Source organism: Balaenoptera physalus (genome assembly GCF_965194825.1).
Source record: "Balaenoptera physalus genome assembly, chromosome: 4".
NCBI lineage: Eukaryota > Metazoa > Chordata > Mammalia > Artiodactyla > Balaenopteridae > Balaenoptera > Balaenoptera physalus.
In genome coordinates, this window is record NC_138891.1 from 86288112 (window position 1) to 86304182 (window position 16071).

Here is a 16071-nt window from a genome sequence, read left to right on the forward strand (position 1 = left end):
TGGCCTAGTGGTTAGTATTCTGGGCTTTCACTGCCATGGTCCCAGGTTAAGTCCCTGGTTGGGGAACTGAGATCCTGAAAGTCGTGCAGAGGGGCCAAAAAAAAAAAAAAAAAAAGACTGTCTGTTACCACCATAAAGTAATGTTAGTTATTGCAACATTTAAATGCTATTATATTGATATTCAGTGTTATTTTCCTAGCATGTTACCATGATATCAGTGTGTCTTTCCTTGCTGCCCTATCTTGAATTTTGGAATTTTGAGATTTCTACATTATGAGTAATTTTTGACCTTTGAGTTGTTGACCTTTAAAGATACATACTTTTCAAAGGATTAGGATAGAGATTTGAGATACCATTCTAAAAAGAAGAAAGAACTTATATTAGAAAAGAGCTGAAGATTCTCAATTGAGGTATTTAGAATACTAAAATTAGAATTCAGTAGTTTAGTATACAGCTGTTTCTTAAATTATTATAAATATTGACACTTAGGGGTAATTTTTTCATTTTTGCTTTTGATATTGTAGCTGAAGAAATTAAAAAGCTACGTAAACAACTGGAAGAAATTCAAAAAGAAAATGGCCGATATATTGAATTACTAAAAGCAAATGACATATGTTTATACGACGACCCCACAATCCACTGGAAAGGAAATCTTAAAAACTCAAAGGTCTCTGTTGTTATTCCCAGTGACCAGGTTCAAAAGAATATCATTGTTTATTCCAACGGGAGTCAGCCTGGTGGAAATAGCCAGGGAACAGCTGTTCAGGGGATAACCTTTAACGTTGGTCATAATTTACAAAAGCAAACTGCCAATGTGGTGCCAGTACAGAGGACGTGCAATCTTGTGACTCCTGTGTCTATTTCTGGAGTTTACCCTTCTGAAAACAAGCCATGGCATCAGACCACGGTTTCTGCGTTGGCTGCCAACCAGCCTGTTCCTCTTTGTCTTCCTGCTACCATTTCTGCTCAAAATCTTCTTGAGGTTTCCACCTCCGAAAGCGAGTCGAGTGTGCTTGGTGCCAGCAGTGGCTCACTGGTCAGTGTCCCTGTCGGGCCTGAACCACCCCAGCATCATTCCCTGCACACATGTCTAAAGGATCAAAGTTCTTCTGAAAATAAGAATGGGCAAGAGAGCCCCCAATTATTGAAGAAAACAGTCCCTTGTGCCACAAGCGTCTCCTCCAGCTGCTCAGCAACTGCCACTAAAGGACACCAAGGAAGCAAGTCCTGCCTGCGCGTACAGGAGTGCAGAAGTGATTTTCAAACCACCTTGGTTGTTTCCGTTACCACGACGGTCTGCTCCCAGCCTCCAAGATGTGCAGGTGATTCTTGTCCAGCGAGCATTGGCAAGGGCGCAGACTTGACAAGTGTTACTGCGGTGGGGGCCCCATCTGCCCCTGGAGGAGGGGAGACCGCCACCCCTGTGAGCACCCTTCCTGCAAACCCTGTGGACAGTGGTTGGACTCTTTCTTGTTCTTTGCCTTCTTCAGCTGTTAGTGCTTCGGATTTGAAAAACATTAATAGCCTTACCCGAATTTCCTCAGCTGGAAACACGCAGACGACGTGGACTACTTTGCAACTGGCGGGGAACACTATTCAGCCCTTAAGCCAGACACCATCTTCTGCTGTGACTCCGGTGTTAAATGAGTCTGGTACTAACCCCACCACGACCAACCACAGTAGATGTGTGGCTACAGGCGTCAACTTGAATAATTCCTCTCCAGCAGCTGGGCAGCCAGTTGAGCAAGTCGTTGTAACCTTGCCTTCTTGTCCATCTTTACCTATGCAGTCACTGATTGCCCAGCCACAAGTTAAATCTCAGCCTCCAAAAAGTATCCTTCCACTGAATTCAGCAATGCAAGTGATTCAGATGGCTCAGCCAGTTGGGTCGGCTGTTAACGCAGCTCCTGCTAATCAAAACGTTATCATTCTTCAGCCACCCAGCACGACCCCGTGCCCAACAATGATGAGGGCAGAGGTTCCCAACCAAACAGTAGGCCAACAGATAGTAATCATACAGGCAGCTAATCAGAACCCTTTGCCACTCCTCTCCGCTCCACCTCCTGGCTCTGTTCGACTCCCTGTCAATGGAGCCAGTGCTATCATAGGGTCTAACAATTCAGTGCAAAATGTTTCGACCCCACAGAGTTTTGGAGGAAAGCACCTTGTCCACATATTACCAAGACCTTCATCTTTATCAGCATCTAATTCAACACAAACTTTTTCTGTAACCATGTCAAACCAACAGCAGCCTCAAACCATTTCTTTAAATGGACAGCTCTTTGCTTTGCAGCCCGTGATGTCTTCATCAGGAACTACAAGTCAAACCCCTATGCAAATTATTCAACCCACCACCAGCGAAGATCCAAATACCAATGTTGCCCTGAATACATTTGGCGCTTTGGCCAGCCTCAATCAAAGCATATCGCAGATGGCTGGGCAGAGCTGTGTACAACTGTCTGTTAGCCAGCCTGCCAATCCTCAAACCGCTGCAAATAGTCAAACCACCCCAGCTAACTGTGTTTCATTAACAACAGCTGTAGCATCTCCCATGACAACGGAGAATTCAGCCACACTACCCAGTACGTATAATCTAGTGACTACTCCCTCAATGAACACTGTAGCTTGTTTGCCTAACATGAAGTCCAAAAGGCTGAATAAGAAGCCGAGCGTCAAGAAACACTTAGCCACTAATAAGTCAGCCTGCACCCTGAATCCAGCCAGAGATGTGGGTAAGTTAGACTGCCCCAGCTCCGAAGGCTCCACAGAGCCATCGTGTAATGATGGACTTCTGGACAGACTCCCTGGTGTGTTACCATCTGTCACTATGTCCCAGGCAAATAGTGTAAGTGTTTCTGGCTCACATTCTTCGGATGTTCTGAATTCTGAATCAGTGATACCTGAGTCTATACCCAAATCTAAGTCAGCAGAAGAGTCTAGCTCATCCTCCCAAGAATCTGTAACAAGTGAACATTTTACAATGGCCCCAGCAAAATCCAAAGATTCTCTCCCCGTTTTCCAGCAAGAGACATCTCAGGATAAGCCACCAACTAGTTTGGCATTGCCAGATGCCGCCAAATCCTGCACTTCAGCCAACGTGTTGATTTCGTCTGAGAATGATCCCCACATTTTGGCTTCTCAGGTTTCCGATTTGTCATCCGCCACGAGCACTGCAAGTACTGACTGTGTTTCTGAGGTAGAAGTCATTGCTGAACCTTGCAGGGCTGAGCAAGATTCATCAGCTACAGTGCAAACCACAGGTCTCTTAAAGGGGCAGGGTTTAACTGCATTGCTATCTGGTCTTGCTAAAGGAAAAGACCCTCAGAAATCATCTCTTTCAGTCCAGGTAGACCATCCTGACTTTTCTTCAGAAAATTCTAAAATAGTCCATTCAAGTGTTGATTTACATCCCAAACAGGAGCTATTACTGATGAGCAGTGACGATAGAGATCCAGGACAGCATCATTCCTGCATCCCTGATCAGGAGGTTATCAGTGGTTCTTTGCTCACCAGTAGGCAGGCTGACTCTCCCATGTCAACCAGCTCTGGCAGTAGTCGTAGTTTCTCAGTTGCATCCATGCTTCCTGAAACAACTAGAGAGGATGTCACCAGCAATGCAACGACCAATACGTGTGACAGCTGTACCTTTGTAGAGCAAACTGATATAGTTGCTCTTGCAGCAAGAGCTATTTTTGACCAGGAGAACCTTGAGAAGGGAAGAGCTGGCACCCAGGCTGATATAAGGGAAGTTCCTTCAAAGCCTTCTGAAGCATCCTCTTTAGAGGGAGACCAGCCTTTCAAAACACAGATATCTAAAGAGAACGGCCCAGGACAGGCAGAAGCAACACCAAATGAATTTAATTCTCAGGATTCAATTGAAGCAACTGTGGGTCGGCCCCTTGAAAAGCCAAGTTGCTCCATAGGAATGAAAACATCAAATGCCTCTTTACAGGTTTCGACTTCTCAGCCACCAAGCATCGCCAGTTTAAGTGTGAATAATCTTATCCATCAGAGCAGCATCAGCCATCCTCTGGTCAGCTGCGCTGGTTTATCCCAAACTTCAGAGCAAACAGCTGTTCCTGCAACAGTTAATCTGACGGTTTCGTCTAGCTCCTATGGCAGTCAGCCTCCTGGACCATCTCTGATGACCGAATACTCCCAAGAACAGCTAAATACTATGGCTGGTACCATACCAAATCCACAGATTCAAGAGCCACTCTTGAAGCCAAGTCATGAAAGCCGTAAAAACTCTGCTAAGCGTGCTGTCCAAGATGACCTCTTACTGTCTTCAGCTAAACGTCAAAAGCATTGTCAGCCGGCTCCCCTCCGGCTTGAAGGTCTGTCCCTGATGAGCCGAACTCCAGACAGCATTTCCGATCAAACTCAAATGATGGTTAGTCAGATCCCTCCCAACTCTTCAAACTCAGCTGTGCCTATTAGCAACCCAGCACATGGAGATGGCCTTACGCGATTATTTCCACCTGGTAACAACTTTGTGGCCCCTGCGTTGAGGCAAACTGAGGTTCAGTGCAATTCGCAGCCTTCCGTGGCTGAGCAGCAGCAAACGCAGGCCAGCCAACATCTGCAGGCCCTGCAGCAGCATGTTCCGGCTCAAGGGGTGCCTCACCTGCATAGTAACCATCTCTACTTAAAGCAGCAGCAGCAGCAAGCAGGGCAGTTAAGAGAGAGGCATCACTTATATCAACTGCAGCATCACGTACCTCACGCGGAGAGCTCTGTCCACTCTCAGCCCCACGTCCACCAACAGAGAACCCTGCAACAGGAAGTTCAGATGCAGAAAAAGAGGACTCTTGTTCAGGGCACTCAGGCCTCTCAGCTTTCTTTACAACCCAAGCACCATGGAACTGACCAATCCCGACCCAAGAGCGGTCAGCCACACCCCCACCATCAGCAGATGCAGCAACAGATGCAGCAACACTTTGGAAGCTCCCAGCCAGAGAAGAGTCGTGAAAACCCTTCCACAAGCCGGAGTCACCATAACCATCCGCAGAACCATCTCAGTCAAGACATCATGCACCAGCAGGAGGTGGGAAGCCGGCAGCAAGGTGCGGGGGTTTCTTCTGAACACGTATCTGGGCATAATCCAATGCAGAGGCTTTTGACGTCAAGAGGCATAGAGCAGCAAATGGTGTCCCAGCCGAGTATCGTGACGAGACCTTCAGACATGACTTGTACTCCACACAGGCCAGAGAGAAATAGAGTTTCAAGTTACTCTGCGGAGGCACTCATTGGAAAGACATCTTCTAATTCAGAGCAGAGAATGGGTATATCGATTCAGGGTTCCAGAATTTCAGATCAGCTTGAAATGAGAAGCTACCTTGATGTTCCCAGAAATAAGAGTTTGGCCATTCATAATATGCAGGGTCGTGTGGACCATACTGTTACCTCAGATATCCGCCTTTCTGACTGTCAGACATTTAAGCCAAGCGGAGCCAGTCAGCAGCCCCAGAGTAATTTTGAAGTACAGTCTTCAAGAAATAATGAAATAGGTAACCCTGTGTCATCCTTGAGGAGTATGCAGTCCCAGGCTTTTCGAATTAGTCAAAACCCTGGTCCACCACCAATTGACCGCCAAAAGAGATTACCTTACCCACCAGTTCAGACCATCCCAACAGGAAATGCTGTCCCACCAAGGGACGGTGAAAATACATGTCACCAAAGTTTCATGCAGAGTTTACTTGCCCCTCACCTGGGTGATCAGGTCATTGGGAGCCAGAGATCACTCCCAGAGCATCAGAGGAATACACAGTGTGGTCCCTCCTCTGCAATCGAATATAATTGTCCCCCAACTCATGAAAGTGTCCATATTAGAAGAGAGAGTGAGGGTCAGAACAGGGAGAGTTGTGACATGTCCCTGGGTGCAATTAACACCAGGAACAGCACTTTGAATATTCCATTTTCGAGTTCTTCTTCCTCAGGAGATATTCAAGGTCGAAACACAAGTCCCAACGTTTCTGTACAGAAGTCCAATCCCATGAGGATTACTGACAGTCACGGGACCAAGGGCCACATGAACCCTCCAGTCACAACCAACATGCATGGGGTTGCAAGGCCAGGTTTGCCGCATCCGTCTGTGTCTCACGGAAATGCTGACCAAGGGCCTCCTGTACGTCAAACTAGTTCTTCAGTTCCCCAGCGATCAAGGCATCCCTTGCAAGACAGCAGCGGTTCCAAAATTCGTCAGCCTGAAAGGAATCGCTCTGGAAACCAAAGACACAGTAATGTCTTTGATCCAAGTCTTCCCCATCTTCCTCTGTCTACTAGTGGCAGTATGATTCTCGGACGCCAACAACCCACTACAGAAAAGAGAGGAAGTATTGTTCGTTTCATGCCTGATGGCCCACAAGTACCTAATGACAATTCAGCGCCTGACCAGCATACACTATCACAAAATTTTGGTTTTCCGTTTATTCCTGAGGGTGGCATGAATCCACCAATAAATGCTAATACTTCTTTCATTCCACAGGTTACTCAGCCTAGTGCCACTCGAACTCCAGCCCTCATCCCTGTAGATCCCCAAAATACTCTCCCCTCCTTCTATCCCCCATACTCTCCTGCTCATCCTACACTGTCCAATGATATTTCAATCCCCTATTTTTCTAATCAAATGTTCTCGAATCCTAGCACAGAGAAGGTAAACAGTGGAAGTTTGAATAACCGATTTGGATCAATTTTATCTCCTCCTAGACCTGTTGGTTTTGCTCAACCAAGTTTTCCTCTTCTCCCTGATATGCCCCCAATGCACATGACCAACTCTCACTTATCCAATTTTAATATGACATCTTTGTTTCCAGAAATAGCTACAGCTCTCCCTGACGGCTCAGCAATGTCACCTTTGCTTACGATAGCAAACTCCTCTGCCTCGGACTCTTCCAAGCAGTCCTCAAACAGACCTGCCCACAACATAAGCCATATTTTAGGTCATGATTGCAGTTCAGCTGTTTAAATACTGACTGACTAAACATAAATGTAACGGGTGAGATTACAAATGTATTTGTGTGTGTATTCACACATGTGCACAGGAAGAGAGAGATTGCGTGAGTGTATCTCCTTGTGTTTGTCTAATCAATTGTCAGTTATCTTCTGAATGTAGGGAAGCCGTGTCAGAGATGAGGCAAATACTGGGTCGTCGAAAACAAATTATCTTTCATTTTTAACCGCATGGTGTACTTTTTAAATTTTCCAAGCAGATTTACATTTTCAAGTTTGATCTGTAATCTGACATTCCCTAGATATTAATCGGCTGGAAGTTGAGGGAGATCATCTTGGTGTGTCCTGGGTGGTAGGAAGGAACCTAGATTTTAAACTTGATTGTTGATAATTTGTAAAATAGATAGTTGAACTGGTTGAGTTGCTTTCCAAGAATACAGACAGTTCGATATAACACAATGGCTCATAACCAAGTACTGGCCAGTGTCAGCATCTAGAACAGTTTCTTACCCATGGCAGGTATTGGATTAATGTAGAATGAATGTCCATGATTCAAGTCAAGCAGTTAGCAAATAAATGAGTTGTTTAATCAACCTTTATTCCCAAGGTTTGGTTTAGGTAGAGGCTTCTTTCTTAATTATAACAATTCATAAATTATCTGAATGTCATGTCTAGTTCTCCAAATTAGGGAGCCATGTTATCCTTTAATGTGCCAAGATCCTGTAAAGCAAAGGTCTTCCTTAAACAAGTAGCCTTAAAAGTGGAAAGCTAAAAAGCAAAGTACATAGATGTTCTCCATTTTGTACTTGCATTTTGCATCAGGCCATGAGGATAAAAGCAGTTGTATTGTGGAGTTTTGCATGTGTTCAGTTAAAGATTGTTTCATTCATTGAGTTTTGTTGTAGAATTCTCTTCTATTTATTTGATCTTGAAATAAGTTCTTTTACATTTGTTTAATCATTAGGGACTGATCAGTAAATAGCGTGTTTGGAATCTACACAGTTATTTGAGCCTTACTTTTAAAATATTTCTGAACAGAGTCTTAAGCTCTGTCAGTATTTTCATTACTGATATTTATATTTAAAATATGGCATTGTATATTGCATTATTACCCTTCATAATAGAATTACAGTGAGAAGATGAATTTGTTCATTATTTTTCCTGATGGTAGATGTGAAATGGTGCTTCAAAAAATTGTCTTTGTATATGTCCATGTGTGTGAGTGTGTGTGTACTCGGACATAGATTTTAAAGTATAAACTGGCTCTTTAAAAATAGGCCTGCCATCTGAAAATGAGGAATTGGGACCTGAGACCTGCTGAAGTGTAGAAGAACTTGATGTAGCGTTTTTTAAAAGCCCCGCTGAAGTTAATAATGAATTTTAAAAATATATTCAAAATTCATGTATTGAATTTTGAAAATTTAATTAAAAATTAAGAAAACAATTATATGTACTCACATTCTCAAGCCCATTAATTTTTGTTGTTGTTACAGTCTGCCAAAAATGGGACGGAGTGGGAGATATAAACTGTTCTGTCTACTCTGTTAGCAAAGTGAACCCACGGACCAGAATTTTGTGGGTTTTTTTCCTTAATAAAAAGCCTCCTAAGGCTTGGTTAGAGCAGTTAACTCCAGTGAATACCTCTATTAAAGACTCAGCAAAAGGGTCATCTGTGCCTCTTCAACTGTTCTCACCAAATTTTCCTGTCTCTTCCTGCTGCCAGCTGAGGCAGCCTCCTGGGGGCAAAAAAAATAAGAAAAATGTTTGTCTTTTCTCCCTTCAAAACGCTCGTGGGGAGGAATAGGAGAGCATCATGAATAAGTTACTTAAGACAGCAGATAAACACAGTAGTTAATTGAGAAAAAATATGTGAGGTTTATAACTTAAAAAAACCCCTGAGTTTTAAGCTTTAACTTTCAAGTTTTTCTTTGTACTTGAAAGGTCCAGTCTGCTAATTTCAAGGATTGGTTTCAGTGTGTTCAGCTCTTCATTCTCCCTCCCTCTCTCTTTCTCACCTTGTCTTTCTCTCTCTGTCCCCCGCTCCTCCTCTTGCACCCGCCAACACACACACAGTGGCTATTGAGTTCTGAAGAACTGGGGACTGTTAGAATTGGAACTAAGGTAACAGGCTAAGAAGAAGCTCAATTTGAACATTCAGTGGAAAGGCCCCAAGCCTGGTACTTGCAGATATTTCTCTGTTGCCTTGATTGTATTTTTCTGCTCAGCTCTGTTCAGAGATAGCATTTACATTCCTCAGAGCTTTCATTCCAGGAGTATAACACTTTGATCCCGAAAGAGTCTCTACCCCCTAAGTAAGGCGTATTTGACCATCAGAGGAAAGATATGACCATCTGCAAATAATTTGGCTCCTGCTTACATGTAGCTCTATCTTACAGACATGTAGGTATGTATGTATGTAAGAGATCATTTTATACACAAACTCAATTCTGAAAGTGTTCAGAGCACAGTAATCTTACTTGATTTATAAGCACGAGTATATAAGATTTACCAGCAGTATTAAGTATTTGATAATTAGAGCTACATGATCTGGGGGAGGAAATTTATTATTTAATATCTAACAAGCTCTGGATATAATTTTTGGCAAAGGAATGGCAGAAAACATAGTCAATTTTTGTTATAGTAAATTTAATGTTATTCATGGCTTACTAATATATGTCTATAGAATGTAAAACCATTTCCACAGATAAATTTGTAATTTCTAGAAATACACTAACTTATGCATGAGTCATAAGTGAGAGTCATTGATTAAATCATTTCTCTCTCTTGTGTTATTGATCACATAGAATCAGTTTCAGAAAGTGGTTGATTCCTGTAAACATTTTACACAGCAACTTCTGATGAGGTGAAAATTTTCAGATTTCTCATCATGTAAAAACTTCTAATGTGTCAATCATGGATAAAAGAAATCAACTTTGATGTCATTTCTTTTTTTTTTTTTGGTACATACAGGTTGTTTCGGGATGTTTTATACTGCTGCAGGAAGTTTATTTTTATTTTAAGACCTTTGGGGTGTACCAGAGATGGCACCCTTTTTCTAAGTAAGGAGTGCAAATTCCAGAGTGATCATTCTTTATAAAATGTAATGTATCAGAACTTTGGGAAGAGAAGAACGAGGAAGGAATATTCTTTTTCAGTGATTTTCAGTCACATATCAGGGTGAACTGCAATGAGGATCAACTTTTAAAAATCAGGCTTCTTAATATACAAAATGATTTAAACATTTTAAAGATAATTCATTTGCCTTGCTCTTGCCTTCTAACATTGGCCATTTCATGGAGAGGCTAAGATCTATACTCCAAAAAAATGTAGAAATACATTTTAATGGGAGTGAAGTTTTTAAAATTTGAGAAAGGGTAAAGAATCACTAATATGCATCTTCTTAGTTTTATCCTTCCTTTGATACATAAGTACTTAGGCTCTTATTTTCTTCCGTCTGCTCCATGTCAAACAGGTGGCAGGGAATCTGGTCATTTCCTTAGAAGGACGATTACTCCTCTGCCTTGAAACATTTATTGGGTCCAGAGTCTGTTGGATTGGTGTGTGATAGGGCCTCATACTTCCAAATCAGTGATTCCCAAATGCCTGCCTTTGGAAACCATTATATCTCCTATTAAGGGGCAACGAGAATTTCTCGAAACAAAAGTAGTTCACGACCGATTGAAAATGTTTAATGTGCCATATAGTTCTGTCCCTTGTTTGGGAGAGTATTTTTTTTTCCCCCATGGAGGAGTAAAGAAAGGGCAAAGGTGGTACCAAAATCAGACGGCTTTGGGTTGATATCCTTAGGAACCTGGAAGTCGTTGTTCTAATTCTGTTGTCTCTCTAAATCTACCTTTGCCTAGAGATAATGACCTATGGCTGTGTACTTCCAGAGGGCAATAATAATAAGCGATGATTTTATGATACCTTTATGCAAAGTAATGGCCAGAAATTAGTTTCTTCTCCGATACCTTTTTGGCTGAAGGATACCATTTCTCCTTCCTCCAGAGTTCAACAGAAAAGGGTCCTTTTTTTACTTAACAGTATTCTCCCTGCATTCTACACTTCCTGTGTGAGCCTAAGAGTGTTTCTACTAGAGTCTGTGGGGGACATCAGGTTCAGACTGAGGCAATCCAGGTGTTCTGGGAAGAAGTGTTGAGGACTTTCTTGGACACAGAGCTTCTAGCTGTGCCCGCATGCCGCTACCCTGAGACTGCACTTTACCTGCAACTGTGCCTCTGGTCCTAGGACCAGCCATTGGAATATACTGCTCACTCACTCCTCTGTTACAGCAAAGGGCCAGCCGGGATGGTACTTGCTGTGTAATCAAACACCTAGACGACAAGTACAGCTGATGTTTCTCACTGTTGCCTTATCATTCTCTGAGCCATCTTTAAAGCCGATCTTGTAAAAAACTTACTAGTTAGATGCAAGACTCCTTTTAAACTCAGAGCTTGTATGTGGTGGCCATTCAACATCCTTCTCTCTAGATTTGCACAAACCCTGTCAACTGTAATCATTTTCTGGCGCATGCCTGTGTTCAGATGCTTCATAAACATGAGCCAACCTGGGTTGAAAATATTGGGGATAGTGTCCAAATTGGTGTTATTTTGGATGACCGCATAATCTGTCACTAGGGATCTCATGAGACATGGAAGACAACTCTGCATTTGTTAACACTTTTTTGAAAAGGTGATCATTAATTTTTTCCCTTCAGTTGTGTGTACAGCTATACACCATACTATGTCATAGGAACTTAAGGTTTACTCCATGTCAGTCCCCTCTTCACTTTTCTGGACCTCTGTTCCTCCATCCCCTAAGTCTTAAAACCGTTTTTCATCTGTGAGGCACTGGACATGACTATATCGGTAACTTTTAGGGGGAGTTGAACTGTTGATCTTCCAAGAAGAAAGGGACCAGACAGTGTTGCTTAAAATGCTGCAGTTGTGTTACTGTGAAGAAAAGATTTGCTTCCACTTTCAACAGGATATATATATATATCCATATATACACATATATATTCATTTCAGTAAAAGTGGGTGGAAAAATCTGAGAACATAGTTACCTTCACAAATTATTTATAGATACACTGGGTGAGAAGCTTACTGTAGGGCAGTCACCAGAAAAAATCTAACTGTAGTGCTTACAGTAGTGTATGTAATATTTGTAACTATTCTCACGCCAGCAATGTCTGCTGTGCACTGTGTCCTATTATTGTAGATTACCTGGTTTATAATTCTAATGGGAACTAATTTGTTTTGTAATAGAATCCAGAGCAGATATGTATAATATGGTCAGGATTGTCCTACAGCTGTAAATAAGAATAGGTCCTGTTTATTTTGACATCTTTTTACAAATGCATTGTATTAGGGTGTGAATATTCTGAACCATGCTCTTGTTTAAAGTTTTGAAATTTTTATTGGTAAATGTAACATTTTAATGGTTGTAATAATTATTTGTATAGATATGAATATAGTATTTTATTTAAGAAAATAAACTTTGCATTTTTGCATTGTGAATTCTGCCTTTTCTCATCATTGCCTGTGCTGCTTCAAACCTGGTATTAAAATGATTTGTCTTACATACTGAAGATTCATGTTCAGGTAATCTTTAAATTTTGTCAAAATGTCTGAAAATGATACCATGACACATTTCCCATGGGGTTGTGTTTCTGATCAATGAGTCAACCTCAGATAAATCATAATTATGATCAGCACTATATTTTTGGAGTAAACTGTACACCTCTATATTTATTGTAAAAAGTAGAATTAGAATTTCAGATCTGGAGAGAATTGATAGATGATTCAATTTAAACTCTCCTCCTTGTGTGTTTGTAGTGGCGGAAACTGAAGCACAAAACTTTGGGACAAGAATTAGGTCTTTAATTACAACTACCCACATCAACTTGTCACATCTCACAAACATGAAGTTTGAGGGGAAAAAATAGGTTGCCGAGGATCTTGTGCAGTATAAAGCTATGTAAAGTTTAAATACCTTTAAATCAAACAATTTATTCTTTGGGGATAGCCTACAGATGTGGGAAAAATTACAAATTGAGGGGAAATTCCCCAGCAGTCCAGTGGTTAGGACTCTGCACTTTCACTGCTGAGGGCCTAGGTTTGATCCCTGGTCAGAGAACTAAGATCCCACAAGCCGCATGGTGTGGCCAAAAAACAAACAACAAACAACAAAAATTATAAATTGAGGAGACGAGAAACCCAAAATTCAGGATAATGGATACTTCTTAGGAAAGGAGGGAGGGAGAAGGTATCAAGAGAGGTACTTTAAAAACACTGGTAGGGGACTTCCCTGGTGGCACAGTGGTTAAGAATCCGCCTGCCAATGCAGGAGACACAGGTTCAAGCCCTGGTCCGGGAAGATCCCACATGCCGCAGAGCAACTAAGCCTGTGCACCACAACTACTGAGCCTGCGCTCTAGAGCCTGCGAGCCACAACGAAGCATAGCCCCCGCTCGCCGCAACTAGAGAAAGCCTGCACACAGCAACGAAGACCCAATGCAGCCAAAAATAAATAAATAAATTTATACAAAAGAAAACCCCAAAACATTGGTAGGTTCTATTGAATCTGAGAGCAGATGCTCAGGTGTTCATCTCACTTACACCTGACATTTTGGTCTTATGAATGAGTAAAACGTGTCCTAATATTAAAACAGGTAAAATGAGGACCTTAGAGAGCATTTATTTCACATGTTCTCCAGGAAATTAGTGCTCACTATATTTTCCTGGTCTAGCTTTTTGCGAGTTCAGGTTAAAGCTCAGTATTCTGACTATCAAGGGTTTAGTGTTCTTTCTGCTGTTGCCCACTGCCTCTCATACAGAGGTCATAGATGTATCATATATTTTGGTTATACAAGGAACCCTAATATGCTGTAAAGTGCATACAACCTATAATAGTGCAACCACTGTGCATAGATTCAATATCCCTAAAATGAATGTGCAAGTTATAACAGCCATACATTTAACGTTTTGTTAGCTTTCCAGTTTAGTTAGATGTTTGAAGGAAAGTGATTTTAGTAACTTACATCTCTTTAAAAAGCTATCCAGGGAATCTTCACTTTTGGATAGAATATAATAGCTAGTGGCATGTTATCAATCCCACTGCACCGCTAGAACAAAGAATAAATTAGAAAATTATGTTTAAAAAGATACTAAAACCCATCAATATAAGAGGACAAAATTCCTCTGACTATATAAATAGATCTGAACAAAACAGAGAGAGAAAAGGCCTCCCTAGGTGAGGTGAGATCTCTGGCCTTTCTTTTTATCCCCTGGGGACATTGGATGAGTATGGGTTGAAAAGGCAGAGTGAAAGCTCCCACAGTTTTATGAAGCTTAGGAGACAAATTCCTGCTAGATGAAGCAGTCTCACCTTCAAGACATTGAAAACCAGAAGTGAACTGCCTCTAACTACAGCTGCATCCCCGTTCTCACCCAGCTCAACTCTCTGTCTAACAGAGGAAAACTGTGATTCCCTTCTTGTGAAAAATAACACAACTTCGATCTTTGCTGTTCGTTTATGTACAATATCCAGGAAATATATACAATGTCCAGAAAAATGTGACCAATAAGCAGAAGAAAAGGCAGACATATGATAGAGAAAATCAGCAAACCCAAAAGTTGATTTTTGGAGAAGATTAAAAAGCAAACAAAAGAGCTCCTAAGAAAGACTGATCAGGGAAAAAAAGAAAATGTAAATTACCAATAAAATGAATAGAAAAGGGGACTTCACAAAAGATCATACAAAAATTAAAATCATAAAAAGATCACTTACAACATTATGCCAATATTATTGACAACTGAGATGAAACGGACAAAATTCTTGAAAAATACGATTTATCAAAAGAAACACAAGAAGAAATAGAAAATCTTTATACCTCTATACCTGTTAGCCAAATTGAATCTATAATTAAAAACCTTCCTACTATGTATTATGTAACTCCATTTCTATGAAATTTTCAGAATAGGCAAATCTAAAGAAACAGAAAGTGGATTTGTGGTTGCCTAGGGTTGGGGAGTTCGGGAGAAAGTGAGAGGTGGCTGATAGTATTTGTGGGGTTTTTGACGGGGGATGATGAAAATGTTCTAAAATTGATTGTGGTGATGGCTGTACAACTCTGTGAATACACTAAAAACTGTTGAATTGTACACTTTAAATGAGGGAATTCTATGGTATGTGAATTATATCTCAAGAGCTGTTTTGATTTTTTTAAAGGTCTTCCCACAAAAAACCCTCAAGCCCAAGAGATCTTAGTGGGGAATTCCTCTAAATGTTAAAGGGAGAAGTGATACCAATCTACCCAAACTCATGAGGAAGAGGGATCATTTCCAAACCTGTTTTAAGAAGTTAATGTAACCTTGATACCAAATCTGTCACAACATTATAGTAGAAGAAAATTATAGCCCAATATCCCTAATAAACATAGTCGTGAAAATTCTTTTTTTTTTTTTTTTTTTTTCTGGCTGCAGCATGGCTTGCGGGCCAGAGTTCCCAGCCAGGGGTGGAACCCGGGCCCACAGCAGTGAAAGTGTGGAGTCCTAACCACTGGACCCCCAGGGAATTCCCTGAAAATTCTAAACAAAATGTCAGCAAATCAAATCTAGTGATATAAGAAAAGAATAGTACATCGTGACCAAATGTGGTTTATTTCAGGAATGCAAAGCTGTTTTAACATTTTAAAATCAATTTATGCAGTTCATTGTATTGACAGAACAAAAAATAAAAAAATATGGTAACTCAATTACCATATTTTAAAAATATGGTAACTTTTTAGTTGATAAAATTCAGCATCCATTTATGGTAAAAATTCTAAACAAAAGAGGAAGAGAAGGGAGCATTCTCAATCTGATAAAGCATTTCTGTCCAAAAAACTCCAGTAAACAAAACTACAGCTAATATCATACTTAATAATTTCTCCCAAGTTGGGATCAAGACAAAGATGATCAATGGCAATTGCCACTGAAATCACTGCAGGGATTATTTTGGGGGGGGGGGTGTGGAAATTGACAACCAGATTCTTCAATTTATATAGTATTTAATATAATAATTATATAAATGTGAAAGTCCTAGAATAGTCTAGACCATCTTACAAACAAAGTTAGA

The 16071-nt window shown here is 41.0% G+C and overlaps 1 protein-coding gene across 4 annotated transcripts in view; it reads left to right on the forward strand.

Moving 5' to 3' along the window:
• Positions 1-12470, forward strand: part of USF3 (upstream transcription factor family member 3) — a 49296-nt gene extending 36826 nt beyond the window's left edge. For all 4 annotated transcript variants that reach the window (XM_082460115.1, XM_082460114.1, XM_082460116.1 and 1 more), the window contains one exon: positions 525-12470. In XM_082460115.1, the coding sequence (XP_082316241.1) occupies positions 525-6967 (6443 nt within the window). In that variant the 3' untranslated portion in view covers positions 6968-12470. The remainder of the gene's footprint in view (positions 1-524) is intronic.
• The last annotated feature ends 3601 nt before the right edge of the window (positions 12471-16071 follow it).